The 18,955-nt window shown below is 40.9% G+C and overlaps 1 protein-coding gene across 8 annotated transcripts in view; it reads right to left on the bottom strand.

Annotated features, from left to right (window-relative positions):
* Positions 1–18,955, bottom strand: part of LOC118364159 (polycomb protein SCMH1-like) — a 41,400-nt gene that overhangs the window by 21,646 nt on the left and 799 nt on the right. For 3 of the 8 annotated variants that reach the window (XR_008087846.1, XM_035745392.1, XM_035745386.2), the window contains exons 2-8: positions 17,959–18,144; positions 15,637–15,701; positions 15,275–15,355; positions 13,626–13,696; positions 12,242–12,476; positions 11,575–11,663; positions 1,355–1,601 (exon numbers count right to left, since the gene is read on the bottom strand). Coding sequence is in view for 7 of the 8 variants with exons in the window: in XM_035745392.1 (XP_035601285.1) it covers positions 1,355–1,601; positions 11,575–11,663; positions 12,242–12,476; positions 13,626–13,696; positions 15,275–15,355; positions 15,637–15,661 (748 nt within the window). In the remaining variant the exon portion in view is untranslated. Of the gene's footprint in view, positions 1–1,354; positions 1,602–11,574; positions 11,664–12,241; positions 12,477–13,625; positions 13,697–15,274; positions 15,356–15,636; positions 15,702–17,958; positions 18,201–18,955 lie in introns of all 8 variants that reach the window. The other 5 variants (XM_035745388.1, XM_035745387.2, XM_035745394.2 and 2 more) reach the window with 2 other exon arrangements.

Below are 18,955 nucleotides of genomic sequence, written 5' to 3'. Positions count from 1 at the left end.
GGTTCTAAACTACTCTCAGACCATGAGAAACCAGATTCTCAGGACCTCAGACTAGGGCAAATGTTCCTTTTAACAGGTCAACAACCTTAAGCACACATCCAGGAGTGGCTTTGAGACAAGTCTCTGAATGCTCGTGTGGCCCAGCCAGAGCCCAGAACCCGATCGAACATCTCTTGAGAGACCTGAAAATAGCTCTGCAGTGACGGTCGGGAATGGGATGGGAACAAACTCCCCAAACACAGGTGGGCCAAGCTTGTAGCGTCATACCAAAGACTTGAGGCTGTAATTGCAGGCAAAGGTGCTTCAACAAAGTACAGAAGTAAAGGGTCTCAATGTAAATGTGATATCAGTTTTTAATACATTTGCAAAATGTTTAATCCATTTTAAAAAGGCTGTAACGTGACAAAATGTGGAAAAAGTCAAGGGGTCTGAATACTTTCCGAATGCACTGTATGTAGAAAAGATAATGGACCTATATATTTTTTAATTAGATTATCATTGAGAACTAACAATCACCTATACACAAGCTAGACAATCAGGGAATCAAACATTTTAAAAATGATGCATTCAGGAGCATTTTTGTCTTGCCATTGATTTTGTTCAAATCAGACAGCATAAGCCATAGCAAAATGTGTAGAATTGCAGGCAATTAGCTTTAAAACAGCACTTTTGTCACTGTGGCTAACAGGAGGGCCTCTAAAATGTTATATCGACCTTTATTCATTTCAACTTACCGTACCCTTCAGCGGTGGAAAACCCACCCTCAATCTGCTGCACTGCTGTCCTCTCCTTCACGCTCTACTCTTTTCAGACTCTTACTCTCCTTCCCTCTGCTGACAAGACATTGTAAACAGCCTGCTTTTCGCAGACAGCTCCTTTTCCCTATTGTTTTTTTCTCCTTCTTTCTCTCAGTCTCTGGTTATCCTGGATGCCCCCTTTGCCTTGTCCCATTTTAGTGCCAGCATGAGGCCCATAGAGTGGGGCATACACTCTCATAGCTTTACACCCCCCACAGTCCTGTGCCAAGGTCTCATAAAACACACTCTTACAAAAGTGACCCTTTCTCTTTCTCGCCCTTCTGTGCTTCCTCACTCATTCACTCACATTATGTCTTCCTCCAACACGAGAAGGAATTTCAAAGGTGCGCTCTATTGACCTAATAAACCACTCATCTCATTCAGAGGACATTTCAGAGCCCAACATCAGATTTGAATTCTTTCAGTTACTGTAAAATGTTATTTTACATGAATTAATCATGTTAAAGTCAATACCACAGGTACAAACAGCTGACAAGTCTACAGGGTGACAAACAAACAAACACACATACTGTCCATACACACAGACACGCACAGACCTTTGGTACCAGGCGGCTGCAGGTTGTCCCCGGTGAGAGAGCACCAGCCCACGGGGAAGATGTCCCGGGAGTCGTAGCGGCAGTAGTAGTCGAAAGCACCCCGCCAGCCGTCGAAGGTGACGAGCACCTCCACGCCACGCAGCGCCCCCACCGTGGCCGGGCAGATGAAGTGGGGGTTCTTGCGGTCCACTGCCTCCAGCTTCATGCCCACCTGGAAGGAGTTCTGCTCTGGGACCGGGGGCTCCTGCTGGGGTACGAGGGGAAGGGAGGTGGCAGGGACGGGAGAGGTCAGTGACAAGGGAGTGGGTAAATGTGGGATTATCCAGATGAAATGTGAAATTGTTCGGAAGCTTTATTTAGTTGGCAAATGTATATGATCACAACAAATTATTGTTGTCTATTATTATTATTATATTAACAATGACAAGCCACCGGGATCTGACAACTTGGATGGATTACTGACGATAATAGCGGACGATATTGCCACATCTTCAATTTAAGCCTACTAGAAAGTGTGTGCCCTCAGGCCTGGAGGGAAGCAGAAGTCATTCCACTACTTAAGAAAAGTAAATCCCCCTTTACTGGCACAAATAGCTGACCAATCAGCCTGTTAGTAAAGTTTAGGAAAAAAATAGGTTTGACCAGATACAATGCTATTTTACAGTAAACAAATTGACAACAGACTTTCAGTATGCTTATAGGGAAGGACATTCAACAAGCAACACAAACTTAGGCATAGAAACATGCATACAATAAACACATGATAACATACTGTTGGAATCGGCTAAACTTTGAACATTGAGATATTAAATGAATGATAGGAAATGAAAGACACTATGCTACAAGTGAATGGTTCTCTGAAGAAAGACAGAAGGCTTTGGAATGTGTTTGATGGAGGAGAGCGATGGGTTGATATTAGGAAGACAGATGGACATTGTGTATTAGATGAAAGAGGGGTTGAGGTCAGGAGGTGAGGACAGATTCTTAATAAGAGAGTAATACATGTTTGGAATCCTGTTACCCTCTGTAGAGCCATAAAATGTAAGGATTGGAGAGAAAGAGGAGTGTCTTAAGTGGGATGTATATAAACTGTGATGTCTGAAATGTTTTGCTGTCTGACATCATGGGCAAATCAAAAGAAATCAGCCAAGACCTCAAAAACAATTGTAGACCTCCACAAGTCTGGTTCATCCTTGGGAGCAATTTCCAAATGCCTGAAGGTACCACATGGATCTGTACAAACAATAGTACACAAGTATAAACACCATGGGACCATGCAGCCGTCATACCGCTCAGGAAGGAGACGCGTTCTGTCTCTCTAGGCTAGGGGGGCAGTATTTTCACATCCGGATGAAAAGCGTGCCCAAAGTAAACTGCCTGCTACTCAGGACCAGAAGCTAGGATATGCATATTATTAGTAGATTTGGATAGAAAACCCTCCGAAGATTCTAAAACCATTTGAATAATGTCTGTGAGTATAACAGAACTTATTTGGCAGGCGAAACCCCAAGGACAAACCATCCAGGATTTTTTTGTTGTTGTTGAGGTCACTCTCTTTTCAAATGGGATTTCTATGGGGATCGAGATTTCTAAGGCACTTGCTTGCAGTTCCTATTGCTTCCACTAGATGTCAACAGTCTTTAGAAATTGGTTGATGTTTTTCCTTTGAGAAATATAGAAGTAGGGCTGTTCAGAACGAGGGTCGAGTCTATTGTACTGTTTGTTAGGGGTGCGCAACCTGAAAGCTCGCTCCACTTTGATTTTATCCGCTGTTGAACGCAGTTTATAAATTTTAGCGATTATTTACGTTAAAGAATACCTACAGTTGCTTGAAATGTTTGGACAAAGATTACAGGTAACTTATTAGATATTTTGTAGCCATGTTGAGCAAGTTGGAACCGGTGTTTTACTGGATCAAACGCACCAAATAAATGGCCATTTTGGAGCTATAACGAAGGAATTAATCGAACAAAAGGACCATTTGTGATGTTTATGGGACATACTGGAGTGCCAACAGAAGAAGCTCGTCAAAGGTAAGGCATGAATTATATCATAATTTCTGAGTTTTGTGTCGTGCTTGGCGGGATGAAATATGACTGTCTGTGTATGTTTGATTTGCTGTCCTCAGATAATAGCATGGTTTGCTTTCGTCGTAAAGCTTTTTTGAAATCTGACACCGTGGCTGGATTAACAAGAAGTAAAGCTTTAATTTGTGATTGTATTAAAGTTAAATATTTCTAATAATTTAATTTGAGTTTGGGGCTCTGCCATTTCAACAGATGTTGTCAAATCGATCCCGTTAACGGGATTTGATCCCTAAGAATTAACGTACTTTGGTGCGAAAAGTGCTAATCAATCCCAGAACAACAGTAAAGGACCTTGTGATGATGCTGGAGGAAACAGGTACAAAAGTATCTATATCCACAGTAAAACGAGTCCTGTATTGACATAACCTGAAAGGCCGCTCAGCAAGGAAGTAGTCACTGCTCCAAAACCACCATAAAAAAGCCAGACTACGGTTTGCAACTGCACATGGGGACAAAGATCATACTTTTTGGAGAAATGTCCTCTGGTCTGATGAAACAAAAATAGAACTGTTTGGCCATAATGACCATCGTTATGTTTGGAGGAAAAAAAGGGGAGGCTTGCAAGCCGAAGAACACCATCCCAACTGTGAAGCACGGGGGTGGCAGCAACATGTTGTGGGGATGCTTTGCTGCAGGAGAGACTGGTGCACTTCACAAAATAGATGGCATCATGAAGTAGGAAAATTACGTGGATATATTGAAGCAACATCTCAAGATATCAGTCAGGAAGTCAAAGCTTGGTTGCAAATGGGTCTTCCAAATGGACAATGACCCCAAGCATACTTCCAAAGGTGGGGCAAAATGGCTTAAGGGCAACAAAGTCAAGGTATTGGAGTGGCCATCACAAAGCCCTGACCTCAATCCTAGAAAATGTGTGGGCAGAACTGAAAAAGCATGTGAGAGCAAGGAGGGCTACAAACCTGACTCAGTTTCACCAGCTCTGTCAGGAGGAATGGGCCAAAATTCACCCAACCTATTGTGGGAAGGCTGCCCGAATCGTTTGACCCAAGTTAAACAACTTAAAGGCAACGCTACCAAATACTAATTGAGTGTATGTAAACTTCTGACCCATTGGGAATGTGATGAAAGAAATAAAAGCTGAAATAAAAACACTACTATTATTCTGACATTTCATATTCTTAAAATGAATTGGTGATCCTAACTGACCTAAGACAGGGCGTTTTTACTAAGATTAAATGTCAGGAATTGTGAAAAACTTAGTTTAAATATATTTGGCTAAGTTGTATGTAAACTTCCGACTTCAACTGTAAACACACACGTTTAATTTTGTCTGGCTTAGCATTCAAAATAAAATGAAAATGTTTTTCCTCATATGATTTAAAAAACGACTCGTCTGGAGTAGGCAGTGCCATTAGTAAGTAAGTAAACTATGATATAACCAAAAGAGCTAATCAATTAGATTTTTCCATAAATAGACAAGTATTTACCTCGCCGTGTTTTTAATTTTTTTAAATTAAACTTTTATTTAACTTAGGCAACTAGGTTGCAGAATCTTATCTATTTTTGCTAACATTCTATTGAAATTGATTGTGGTAAGTTCATTTATATTTTTTGAGATGTGAATACCAAGTACGTCTATTTTATTGGTAAACTACAAGGTAGTGTAAACGCTATTTTTTATCGATCTATATCCAACACTTGTCATTAGTTTTTAGTACAGAGAGGCTAGAAAAGTGATCAAGATCTTCAACGAGACTGTGCAGGGATCCAGATTGCAGACTTCAGAAAAAACTAGAGTCATCGACAAACATTGACACTTGTTTTCATCCCCTGGATTTCTATCCCCTTGATGATGTTGTTGGATCTAATTTTAATAGCTAGCATTTCAATGGTCATAATATATATGGAGACAACGGACAGCCTTATTTAACTCCTCTTAAAAGCTCAATACTTTCTGAGAAGTAACCATTATCTACTATTTTACACCTGGGGTTGCAGTACATAACTTTAACCCATTATATAAGAGACTCACCAAAATGAAAGTAATCCAGGCATTTATTTATAAATTCTAGTCATACTTTATCAAACGCCTTGTCAAAATCTGCTCTGAAGACCAGGCCTGGTATCTTTGATGTTTCATAATGTTCAATTGTTTCAAGTAATTGTTGTATATCATCTCCAATATATTGTCCATGTGTAAAAAAAACCTGTCTGATCATTTTTTAAAATTCTATGTGCTATGCATTTCACCAGGATTTTCGCATAACTACATTGAAATGTACGTTTTTTTAAATGGACTGGATCTTTATACTTACCACCTTGGTCCTGTTTTAGTAGTAATGAAATTCTACCATTTGTATAGGAGTAAATAAAACATGCTAATAATGGATGTTTGAGTACATCAAAAAAGGCCTGATATACCTCTACTGGTATACCATCGAGCCCTGGTGTTTTTTCTGACTGAAAAGATTTTATTGTCTCAAAAGGTTCCTCTTCTGTAAGTTGGCCTTCACACAGGTCTTTCTGTAAATTTGCTAATTTTACATTATTAATTATTATTATTATTGAAAGAAATCCTTACAGTTAACATCATTCAGTGGAAATGGAGGAGACTGAAAATAAAACATTTGCTTAAAATATTTTGCTTCCTTTCAAAATATAATTTGGTGAATCATGGATGACTCCATTTGTAAGGATCTTCTTTAAATTCTTATTGGTAGCATTTCTATGTTGAAGATTGGATCTTTTTTTCCCTCACAATTTCCCATTCAATATGTTTGTAATACATTACACTTGATCGTTCTTGAAAACTACCTCCATTTCTTTTGTTTTTTCCTTTTGTGCCTCTATAGTACAGTGTCCATTTGCTAAACTGCTTTTGTTTTAATGATGAGTATTGTATTGAATTGTACCTCTAAAGGTACATTTAAAAGTGTCCCATACAATAAGGGAACTGCCGTACCTATTTTGTGCAAAAAAAAGTCAATTATGAATTATTTTGTCTTAGTTAAGAACAAATTGTCATCAAATAGGCTTTGATAAAATGTCCAATATCCCTGTCCACGTGGAAATTCTGTAGAGTTATAAGGAGGCCAATTAGATGGAGGTGCGATTGCATTCGTTCTCCTATTATCACTTTTTTTTTTTACTTACTAGGAAGTAATCAAGACGGCTAGCTTGATTAAGCCTCCTTCGGGTATATATCTCACTAGGTCAGGGTTTTTCAGCCTACATATAACCACTAATTCAAATGTATCCATGATCCCCTTAAGTGCTTGAGGAGGATAGTTTGTAGAGTGATTTCTTTTACGATCCTTTGAGGTACTTAAAACCGTATTATAATCTCCCACCATAATAATAGATGAATTTGTTGCTTACGAGCTCAATAGATTATTATATACATTTTCAAAGAAGTTTGGATCATCATTATTTGCCCCGTATAAATGAATTAGACAGATCTGTTTTAGGTACAATAGCATATTTAAAATAATGATAATAATCTTCCTTGCGGATCTGTTTGCACAGTCAGATCAAAATTTGTATTAATTAGTATAATCACCCCTTTTGAGTTTCTTTGCCCATGACAAAAAAATATTTCTCCCTCCCAGTCCTTTTTTCAGCCAACCTCATCTACAGTGGGGCAAAAAAGTATTTAGTCAGCCACTAATTGTGCAAGTTCTCCCACGTAAAAAGATGAGGCCTGTAATTTTCATCATAGGTACACTTCAACTATGACAGGACAAAATGAGAAAAAAAATCCAGAAAATCACATTGTATGATTTTTTATGAATTTATTTGCAAATTATGGTGGAAAATAGGTATTTGGTCAATAACAAAAGTTTATCTCAATACTTTGTTATATACCCTTTGTTGGCAATGACAGAGGTCAAACGGTCACACTGTAAGTCTTCACACTGTTGCTGGTATTTTGGCCCATTCCTCCATGCAGATCTCCTCTAGAGCATTGATGTTTTGGGGCTGTTGCTGGGCAACACAGACTTTCAACTCCCTCCAAAGATTGTCTATGGGGTTGAGATCTGGAGACTGGCTAGGCCACTCCAGGACCTTGAAATGCTTCTTATGAAGCCACTCCATTGCCCGGGCGGTGTGTTTGGGATCATTGTCATGCTGAAAGACCCAGCCACGTTTCATCTTCAATGCTTTTACTGATGGGAGGTTTTCACTCATAATCTCACGATTACATGGCCCCATTCATTCTTTCCTTTACACGGATCAGTCGTCCTGATCCCTTTGCAGAAAAACAGCCCCAAAGCATGATGTTTCCACCCCCATGCTTCACTGTAGGTATGGTGTTCTTTGGATGCAACTCAGCATTCTTTGTCCTCCAAACACGACGAGTTGAGTTTTTACCAAAAAGTTATATTTTGGTTTCATCTGACATTCCCCCAATCTTCTTCTGGATCATCCAAATGCTCTCTAGCAAACTTCAGACGGGCCTGGACATGTACTGGCTTAAGCAGGGGGACACGTCTGGCACTGCAGGATTTGAGTCCCTGGCGGCGTAGTGTGTTACTGATGGTAGGCTTTGTTACTTTGGTCCCAGCTCTCTGTAAGTCATTCACTAGGTCCCCCCATGTGGTTCTGGGATTTTTGCTCACCGTTCTTGTGATCATTTTGACCCCACGGGGTGAGATCTTGCGTGGAGCCCCAGATCGAGGGAGATTATCAATGGTCTTGTATGTCTTCCATTTCCTAATAATTGCTCCCACAGTTGATTTCTTCAAACCAAGCTGCTTACCTATTGCAGGTTCAGTCTTCCCAGCCTGGTGCAGGTCTACAATTTTGTTTCTGGTGTCCTTTGACAGCTCTTTGGTCTTGGCCATAGTGGAGTTTGGAGTGTGACTGTTTGAGGTTGTGGACAGGTGTCTTTCATACTGATAACAAGTTCAAACAGGTGCCATTAATACAGGTAATGAGTGGAGGACAGGTCTTACAGGTCTGTGAGAGACAGAAATCTTGCTTGTTTGTAGGTGACCAAATACTTATTTTCCACCATATTTACAAATAAATTCATTTAAAAAAAAAAAATCTCATTTTGTCCGTCATAGTTGAAGTGTACCTATGATGCAAATTACAGGCCTCTCATCTTTTTAAGTGGGAGAACTTGCACAATTGGTGGCTGACTACATATTTTTTTGCCCCACTGTATATTTGTAGAATCAGTTTCTTTCTCTTTTAGCCATGTAAAAATATATATATTTTTTAATGATCTGCTAAGCCATTACAATTATAACTCGCTATACTTATTTCCCCACTTACCATATTGATACCCAAGTTTCAATTATACTTACCACAAGCAATGTTTGTAAACTTACCATTAAAAAGCACCATGATGATTCAGTGTCAATATAGTTGTACCATAATAATTTGCACTGTTAAGCATACTGTAACTTTGTAAACGTTTAATTGTCCTAATATTCCACCCATTAAAACCTCCCCCCATGTCTAGGTCTGTTGTCACTAAGACCATCAGACCATCTCCCTGACTCATGACGCACCTTTGCACCCATGCACCCATGGCGTTGGCCAGAGGGGAATGAGGGTAGTCCGGTGATAACATAAATATCTATGAGGGTGCTTTTTAGGATAACTAATGAAATAACATAGGGAAAACAGTCTGAAAAAAAAGTTACAATAATGGATCATAGAAATAGTAACAGTACAATCTTATAAATGCATGCTCATATTTAGAAAGTCCTAGCAAGGCTATAAGCATGTCAGCCCAGCCTGCTCAGTTCAATGGATACAATTGTATGCGAACCCTTTAGAATTACCTGGATTTCTGCATAAACTGGTATCTGATAATCTAGGTCACAACAATAGACAAACACAGTCTGCTTAAACTCACAACTAACACACAATTATAATTGTTCATGTCTTTATTGAACACGCCATTCTGTTGTTGATTTACTTCTGTCTTTTGGGTTGTTGTCCTGTTGCGTTTCAATTGGTGGACAGGTAGCCTAACATTATCCTACAAAATGTCTTGACAAACTTGGGAATTCATTTTTCCATCGATGATAGCAAACTGTCCAGTCCTTGAGGCAGCAAAGCAGTCCCAAACCATCAAGCTCCTTCCACCATTGTTTACAGTTGGGAATAGGTTTTGATGTTGGTGTGCTGTGCTGTGCCTTTTTTCCCTCCACACACAGTGTTGTGTGTTCCTTTCAAACAACAACTTTAGTTTCATCTGTTCACAGAATATTTTGCCAGTACCGCTGTGGAACATCCAGGTGCTCTTTTGCGAACTTCAGATGTTTCTTTTTTTGGGCAGCTTCTTCCATGGTGTCCTCCAATGAACACCATTCTTATTTCGTGTTTTACGTATTGTAGACTCGTCAACAGAGATGATAGTATCTTCCAGGGATTTCTGTAAGTCTTTAGCTGACACTCTAGCATTCTTCTTAACCTCATTGAGCATTCTGCGCTGTGCTCTTGCAGTCATCTTTGCAGGACGGCCACTCCTAGGGAGAGTAGCAACTGTGCTGAAATTTCTCCATTTCTCAAGGCAACAATTCTTAATCGTAGTTCTGACATCGCTTTTGTTCGAGGCACGGTTTACATCAGCCAATGATTCTTGTGAATAGCAAACTCAAATTCTGTGAGTGTTTTTATGGGGCAGGGCAGCTTTAACCAAAATCTCCAATCTCGTCTCATTGATTCGACACCAGGTTCGTTGACTCCTGACTCCAATTAGCTTTAGGGGGTTCACATACTTTTTGCAACCTACACTGTGCATGTTTAAATTATGTATTCAACATAAGAAAAATACAATAATTTGTGTGTTAGTTTAAGCACACTGTGTTTGTCTATATTGTTGTGACTTAGATGAAGATCAGATCAAATTTTATGTCAAATTTATGCAGAAATCCAGGTAATTCCATAGGGTTCACATACTGTTTTTGCCACTGTATATATATAACCGCAAGACCAGTTCTTAATGTCCATTACATGCAGGACATATTTCATGTAGTCCTCATTATATCCTGTTTAATTCTCACAAAAAAAAAACAAAGAAGGAAAAAGAAACAGATTCTAACGGTCGCTAATGCCGGCAAGTAAAATGTATCTTGGGGATCACACTACCCATAAAGGAATACACAAGTTTAACTTACAATCGACTGACACAGCCATGGCACGATAGCCAAGAATACATACAGTACTGACAATCCAGAGCGAGTAAACCTGTAAAAACCTGTAAACCTCTCTCCACCCATACACATTTACATTTTTATTCCAGGGTCGTTGCTCTATCACCTCGGCTGTTTTACAGCTAGGCCCAGTGGCGAATTTAGGTATAGGCAACAATGGGCACCCGCCCAGGGCGGCATCTTGCCGGGGGCAGCACGGTGAGGTTGTGCGATCGAACGGACATTTGCGCGATCGATTTTCTATCGCTCATTTGCACGTCACGTCAATGATATCATGTCACCGCGTGGGACTGTGGGTCAATTAACCTTGTCGGAGTGGCCTTCCTGATTCTAATTTGTGAGCTATGCAGGCTACTGCCTGGGAAGGTCTCCCACTCAGAAGTGTGAGATGGGGAGGGAGGCGGGGGTAGGTTGACCTCAGGTCTCCCCACTGGAAGCCAGAGGTAGGGGGAGCGGGGGAATCTATCAAATAGCGCACCTTTGTACAGTACTAATGTAATTAGCCAAATCAGTCACACTACTAAATGCTACCAATTAAACCACAATTCATTCATTATACTGTTATATATAGTTTCACAGACATATTGTAGCATTTTTTTCTGGTTTGTGCGAAATTGTTAAGAATAATATAAAACCAGTCTGCACACCACCAAGGTGAATTGGTTTAGTCTTGACTCTTGGTTGACAGTGTTGGGGGATGGGTAATGTAGTCTTGACTCTTGGTCGACAGTGTTGAGGGATGGGAAATGTAGTCTTGACTCTTGGTCGACAGTGTTGAGGGATGGGAAATGTAGTCTTGACTCTTGGTCGACAGTGTTGAGGGATGGGAAATGTATTGATGCTCGAGTGCCAAATCAACACACGTTTCCATTTGTCTTTGTTACTTCTTTTTGATATTTATGAGTCTTATTTTTGTATATATTTTTAGTGTGTATATGTGTACAGGTATGCCTTATAAACAGGTCTATATCGAGAGCGTGTGCTGCTTTGTGACAGGTACCTTGTGAAAGATGCGTGCTGGGGCCATTTCGGCTCCGTTGAGTGTTTTTAGAAGGAACATGGGCCAGGAGGATGCGTTCAGACGGAAGCCTGTGGGAGAAATACAGACTCTGTCAAAAAAACTCTCATCCAAACACAGTAGACGAGACCCTTCACACTATTACGCAAAGGTGTACTTACTTTTATTTTATTTTTTAACTGGGCATGTCAATTAAGAACAAATTCTTATTTACAATGGCGGTCTACAATGGCCAAACCCGGACGACGCTGGGCCAATTGTGCGCCGCCCTGTGGGACTCTCAATCACGGCCGTTTGTGATACAGCCTGGAAAATAAATACAGCCTAGAAACCAAATGGATGCAAATGGGCCAAAACAGGGAGGGACTTACATTAGTTTGTCCAATAAGAAACTCGTTTATTTACAAAAATATTTCCCCCTGCAAAACGTTGTACAACAGTGTGCACTAATAAATAAGTATATATCAGTCTGGTGTAAACCTAACTGAGGAAGATAAGTAGCACTGTGTGATAGCAAACAATTTAAAGATCCAAGATTATTCTTATTTTTTTTAAATAGGGCGCATCATATCCATAATGGGTATGTAGTATCGAGAGTCTGACTGTGTGTGTGTGACTGTGTGAAAATGTGTTTCTCTCTCCTCCTCACCCAATGGCGGTTGCAGCATGCCCGTGTTCTTCTCGCAGTTGCCGATAGGCTGGATTTCAGACGAGTCCACCAGGCGCCAGAAGTCGTTCTTGTTGTCGGAGCCGTCAAGGCGCAGACGCAGCCGCGATCCCGTCAGGCCCACCACTGTTGCAATGCAGGTTGACGTTGTATTCCGAGGGTCCTGCGCCTCCAGCTTCATGCCCGCCTTGAACTCATTCACTGGAGGTGTCGCACCCTGGAGAGGTAGGGGAAGGTCAGAGAGGCATGCAATGATGCTGGACAGATTCAACATGCTGAGATAGGAAGACGGCATCAAGCAAGACTAAGTATCGAAGGTGAGTTGAACTCACGCTGTGGTGACGAGGTAGCCCTGCACGCAACTTGAAATCAGTGTCACCCCTCGACCCAAGAGGGAATTTCTTAGCCTAATGGTTCCCTAAAAAAATCCTGCCACTTAGCAAATTTCAGGTCTTGTGAGTGGAAATGTGAATGTTGTGAGCATTCTGTGCAACTTGCACACGTTTACTGTGAACACTGGCTGTACCCACTTTAATGACAGTTTTAGTCAGTAGCCAAGCAGGCTATTAGAGCATAATATAGGCCTATCAAAAAGGCCTACAAACAAAACCAATGGAGCAACATGGAAATAGCTATTGATTTCTATTATATATATATCCTACAGTCATGAAACACTATGCAGGGCTTGACATGAACCTTTGAGCAACTTGTCCTTCAGACCAGGAGGACAGATTTTGTACCTGTCCAAAAGCTCAAGTCACCAAATAATAAATGGTTTGTAGCCTAAACACCAAATAGGTGACTGAACAATGTGTTGCATGATGGAAGAAACCACTTTACAAAATAACATTAATTATTATTACCATACAGAGAATCAAACAAAAATGCAGGCTACCCATTAGCTACTTTGCATATTCAAGCCTGTCTCAAAATACAACACTGACTAACTTTTCAAAGAAGACTAGATATATACAGATTTTCTGCTCGTGTAGGAAGCAACCACTCCCCCCTTGCTGATAAATGAGCTATTTTATGGGTCTTTGCACCGCCTGTCAATTCATCATTGCGGCAGTCCTGGTGTTGCGCAGCCAAGCAGCTTAGAGGGAACATTGGTTAAGACGTTGGTCTTCCTGAGCTACATATAGATGCTGCACATTGTCACTGTTGAGACTTCGGCTGTCAGGGTTAACCTATATCTCATATTGCTTGTTGGTCATAATTCTTACAAACTCTGTAGTAAATGCCATGGTTTGTGGAATGGCTTAAAATAATTTCAGGAGCAGAAGGTTCACATAGGGTAGTAGCATGCCTTGACATGAGATTTTGGTGAGGAGGATATACTGTAGTCTGATTAGGGGGGGCTTACCTGTCTGAAGCAGTGGGCAGGTGCAGCACTAGCACCTGTTTCCTTTAGGTATTTGTCCCAACTGAAGTGCCCTGTGGGGCAGAAAAAGCACAATGGCTGCTTTATGTTGTCTACCGTTATGTTTTTGTGTGAATGGGTGTGGTTTTGGGGTTCAGTGTTATGGTATGTGCTAGTGTTAAGGTGTCCCCATCCTTCCCAGCCGAAACCGTTCGGAAGAGTTTGTGCATATATTATGACAACATTTTGGGACGTGTTTGTTTGTTTTGAACTTCAGTAAGTTTTTTTTTTCTCTCTCAGTTGTTCGGGGGCACATTTTTTTCTTGAGGCAAGCCGAAGTCTACGCCCCTTCATTGGTGAACAGTAGGGATTCTTCAGTCGTCTTTGCTGTCATTCAACAAGAGACGACTCATTTTCATGCATATTTTTTCATTGAGAAATACTGCACCAAATATCTTAGTTAGATGTAAAATTGCGTGACTAAGATCGCCTCTGCAAAAACGTCCAAATTAATTACAGATTTCTTAAGACTAATTCTGACTTTTTTTGGGGAAGTGTATACTGACTACGGCATCTCAAAATGGACAAACAGTACTATTGCCGCTTTCTTCTTATTTTTCAAGCGAAGGTATTTTAAGGTAGAATGCTTAGCACACTTGTTCGGTTCACCTAGCCGACTTGGGATAGTCGCCAGCTACCTGAAGCAAGCTGACGCCTTTAGAACAGTGTTATAGCCAGGAACCGGTTCAGGGAACAGAACCAAAAACAGCGACATTTTTTCAAGGAACAGAAACGGGTTAAAAAGTGATCCATACTGTTTTGGAACAGAACCAATATTTCAAAACAATCTAAGCAAAGCCCTCACTCAGTCACTCAGAAACATATTCCAGTATCTGCTTGCAAGTTGAAAATCTTTTCCAGTGTGTGTGTGTGTGTGTGTGTGTGCGTGTGTGTGTTTAGCCTCCGAAGTATCAGCTACTGTACTGACATTACAAGCGTGATTCAGATGATAGGGAGAGATTTTTAATTAGCAAGAGAAGAATGGATTAACTTTTTCAATGCTAGTTAAGGATACTATAGACCTAGTTATCACGTTTCACGTTAAGATTTATTACACAAAAAGGTAAGACATGTTTTTAATTCTGGTGCCGCTTTGCGCACACAAGCTTGATTACCATGTAGCGCAAGCTTTTTAGCTATATAGGTGAAAGGACATTCAAAGTTCCTCTATAGAAGCCGCTCCTCCTAGGTATAATTCTGGGGACCAGATAATGCATGTCATAAGATGCCCAGTGCTTCAAGCCTCCTCCTCAGCCCCCTGCTGCTCTCTCCTCACCCCACAAGATTTTTGTTGCAATAATTTAATGAGCTAAATGTAGAAAATAAAAAATGATTTAACAGGTTAAAAAAAAGGTACAGAAAATAATATAAAGCGGTACTTTTTTGGGATTCGAACCGGTTCAGAACTTTATTTTGCTGGCCGGAAAGGCGGAACGGAACGAAAAAAAATGGTGGTTCTGTTCAGAACGAAACAATTGGAAAATAATTTGTTCCAACCCCTGGTTATGACTGATATGTATGCGTTTGATTCATAATGTTGTTTTCATTCAACAGTGATTCATCTGAGAAAGTTGGTGTGTGTGATAAAGGACCTCCTTGGTACTGCGATGGGACCCGGGAGGGACGGCCACTTCGGGCATGCTTGATCCGCCTGCCATCTCTCCACTCAATAGCTAGAGAGAGCAGGGCACAACGTTTCAGAGACACACTTAACCCCAAAGTCTAGCCGACACCATTCAATGAAACTATCTATTCATAACTAGAATAAATACACTTGATCTTTAGCAACAGTCAATGAGATGTGTGAGGCCAAACTATCACATCAGCATCTGAGACTTCTATACACACATTAAAGTAGGCTAAATAGAGGACCCTTCTTGAGCAGCATCCTTAGAAGATGTACATTATGCTTTTCAAATGGACAATTGCATTCCATTTCTTATCATGACATTACCTTTTTGTGGCACTGGTTTCTTCATGCTCCAGTAATACTAAGTTCAAGACACAATAGTCCACTCTCTAAAGAAGGGAAACGAGAGGGGAAAAAAAACATTGAAGTAAACACAAACCATTTGATACTGCCCTCTTCATGTTAGGTCAGAATTTAGGTCCAATATGGACCTTTCTTGTACATTCGTGTTCAAGAAGCCAGTCTGGTGTAGCCTATACTAGTGCTAGCCTGGTTAGCCTTTTAAGGGTGATTCCAGCATTATGGACATTACATTTGCACGCACAAATCTAAATTAAATTTCTAACAGAATGGACAAGCAAAATAGAAATTAAAGTGTTGATGAGCTGAAATAAAAGATCCCAGAAATTACCCACGTGCCCAAAAAGCTTTTCTCTCAAATCTTGTGCACAAGTTGTACATACCTGTTAGTGAGCAATTCTACTTTGCTAAAGTAATCCATCCAACTGACAGGGGTGTAATATCAAGAAGCTGATTAAACAGTATGATCATTACACAGGTGCACCTTGTGCTGGGGACAATAGAAGGCCACTCCAAAATGTGCAGTTTTGTCACACAACACAATGCCACAGATGTCTCAAGTTGAGGTAGTGTGCAATTGGAATGCTGACTGCAGGAATGTCCACCAGAGCTGTTGCCAGAGAATTTAATGTTTATTTCTCTACCATAAGCTGCCTCCAAACTTGTTTTAGAGAATTTGGCAGTACGTCCAACCGGCCTCACAAATCACAGACCACGTGTAACCATGCTCGCCCAGGACTTTTTCACCTGTGGAATCGTTCACCTGGACAGCTGGTGAAACTGTGGGTTTTCACAACCAAAGAATTTCTGCACAAACTGTCAGAAACCTCACCAGGGTCTTGACCTGACTGCAGTTTGGCGTCGTAACCGACCTCATAAGGCAAATGCTCACCTCTGATGGCCACTGGCACGCTAAAGAAGTGTGCTCTTTATGGATGAATCCCAGATTCAACTGTACCGGGCAGATGGCAGACAAGCGTGTATGGCGTTGTGTGGGCGAGCGGTTTGTAGATGTCAATGTTGTGAACAGAGTGCCACAAGGTGGTGGTGGGGTAAAGGAATGGGAAGGTATAAGCTACAAAAATATAAAACGCAACATGCAACCATTTCAAATATTTTACTGAGTTACAGTTCCTAAGCAAATCAGTCAATTTAAATAAATTAATTGGGCCCCAATTATGAATTTCACATAACGGGGAATACAGATATGCATCCGTTGGTCACAGATACCTTAAAAAAAAAAAAAAGTAGGGGCGTGGGTCCGAACCTGTCAGCATCTGGTGTGCAGCGTGACACATCGCCTTCACGTAGAGTTGATCAAGCTGTTGATTGTGGCCTGTGCAATGTTGTCCCACTCCTCTTCAATGACTGTGCAAAGTTTCTAGATATTGCCGTGGAAATGGAAGACACTGTGTCGTACACGTTCCAGAGCATCCCAAACATGCTCAACGGATGACATGTCCTGTGAATATGCAGGCCATGGAAGAACTGGGACATTTTCAGCTTCCAGGGATTGTGTACAGATCCTTGCGACATGGGGTCGGGCATTATGCTGAAACATGAGAGGATGGTGACGGATGAATGGCACGACAATGGCCCTCACAATCTCATCAGTGTCTCTGTGTACTCAAATTGCCATTGATAAAATGAAATTGTGTTCGTTGTCCGTAGCTTATGCCTGCCCATACCATAACCCCACCACTACAATGGGGCACTCTGTTCACAGCGTTAACATCAACAAACCGCTCACCCACACGACACAATTACACGTGGCCTGCGGTTGAGGCCGGGTTGGACGTACTGCAAGCTTCTTGATATGCCACACCTGTCAGGTGGATTATCTTGGCAAAGTAGAAATTCTGACTAACAGGGATATAAACAAATTTTGTCCATAACATTTTATAGAAATAAGCTTTTTGTGCATATTTCTGAGATCTTTAATTTCAGCTCATGAAACTTTTTTTTTTCAGTGTAATAAACTTTTTTTTTTGCAGTGGTGGCCACGATTTAGCAGCATTGTTGACTCGCTGCTGAATGCATATAAGGGAAACACTGACCAACACTGACCACCTACGGTTGGATACCGTCATACCTTAGGCCGTGACCCCCCTCCTCCTCCCAGAGCCGAAAAGCCATGAAATACAATTGACTGAAATATCTTTGACTTGGCCTCCTGTAATGTTCAAAATTCATACAATTTCCTACTTATACGTTTCAAAAAGCATGAACTCCAACATATAGACCGTAAGGATAATTATGGACGTGTTTCATTTGGCAATGACTAACTTCATTTGTGGATGCTCAGGTTGACTTCCCCACGGATTGCGCTTAACGCTCTCCACTTCTGTAGGCCAGGCAGGGGGTTGGCGTTGGAGGCAGACGACAGGGTACAACAAAGAGGTGGCCCCAGCTGTCAGCAGACCTCGGTCACCCACCCAAACACACCCAGGGCTCACTGTTGACACAGCAGCTCTGGGAGAATCAGAAAACTCACCCGTTGGGGTATTGACAAAACAAGAGGACCCAGACTGGAGAAACAGAATGGGTAACATTATAGCCAATATAGGGTATTCATTTCAAGCGGTCACCATCTGTTTTGGATCTTAAAAATGATCTAAAGTCAGTGTTGTTTATGACACAGTACACTGTGAATGATTTTTCTTGTACCTTTATTTAACTAGGCAAGTCAGTTAAGAACAAAATCTTATTTACAACAGTGACCAGACAGGGGATGTCTGGCTGGCTATCCTTGACTTGAGAGGATTTGGCCCCTAAGCTTAGGTTAACTACCAGTTGGCTACGACACACAGGCTGAAATTATATTGGTCCTCCAAGTAGACTAGATTTGCAGTCACAGCTACTCACGAATCCTGTGTTTATACAATGCATGCAGCCAGGCCATTGAAATGAATAGCAGATAAAGGCAAATTGACTAATTAATGCATATTTACCAAGTAGCCACACTAAACACGCCAACCATTTAAAGATATATCAACAACAAAGTATCCTTGTAGACTTCCTGTTTTTTCTCCTTAACTGGTTTAGCATAACAGATTGCTGACTATTCATACACACCAGCAGCACTGCACCAGTAACTGTATCAAGCTAGCAAAGTAGCTAGCTACATAATTTCAGCTGGCAATCAAATAGACTTCTAAATTAAGCTAGCCTTAAACTCAGTTACTGTAAGTTTGCATGCTAGCTACCATTAGCTAAGTTTACATTGGACTAGGCTATAACGGTTTCAAATGTGTAATACTAGGCTATAGAAATGGAGAATGAG

This window comes from Oncorhynchus keta, chromosome 31 (genome assembly GCF_023373465.1).
Source record: "Oncorhynchus keta strain PuntledgeMale-10-30-2019 chromosome 31, Oket_V2, whole genome shotgun sequence".
NCBI classification, from domain to species: domain Eukaryota; kingdom Metazoa; phylum Chordata; class Actinopteri; order Salmoniformes; family Salmonidae; genus Oncorhynchus; species Oncorhynchus keta.
This window is presented reverse-complemented; position numbering and strand designations above follow the sequence as displayed.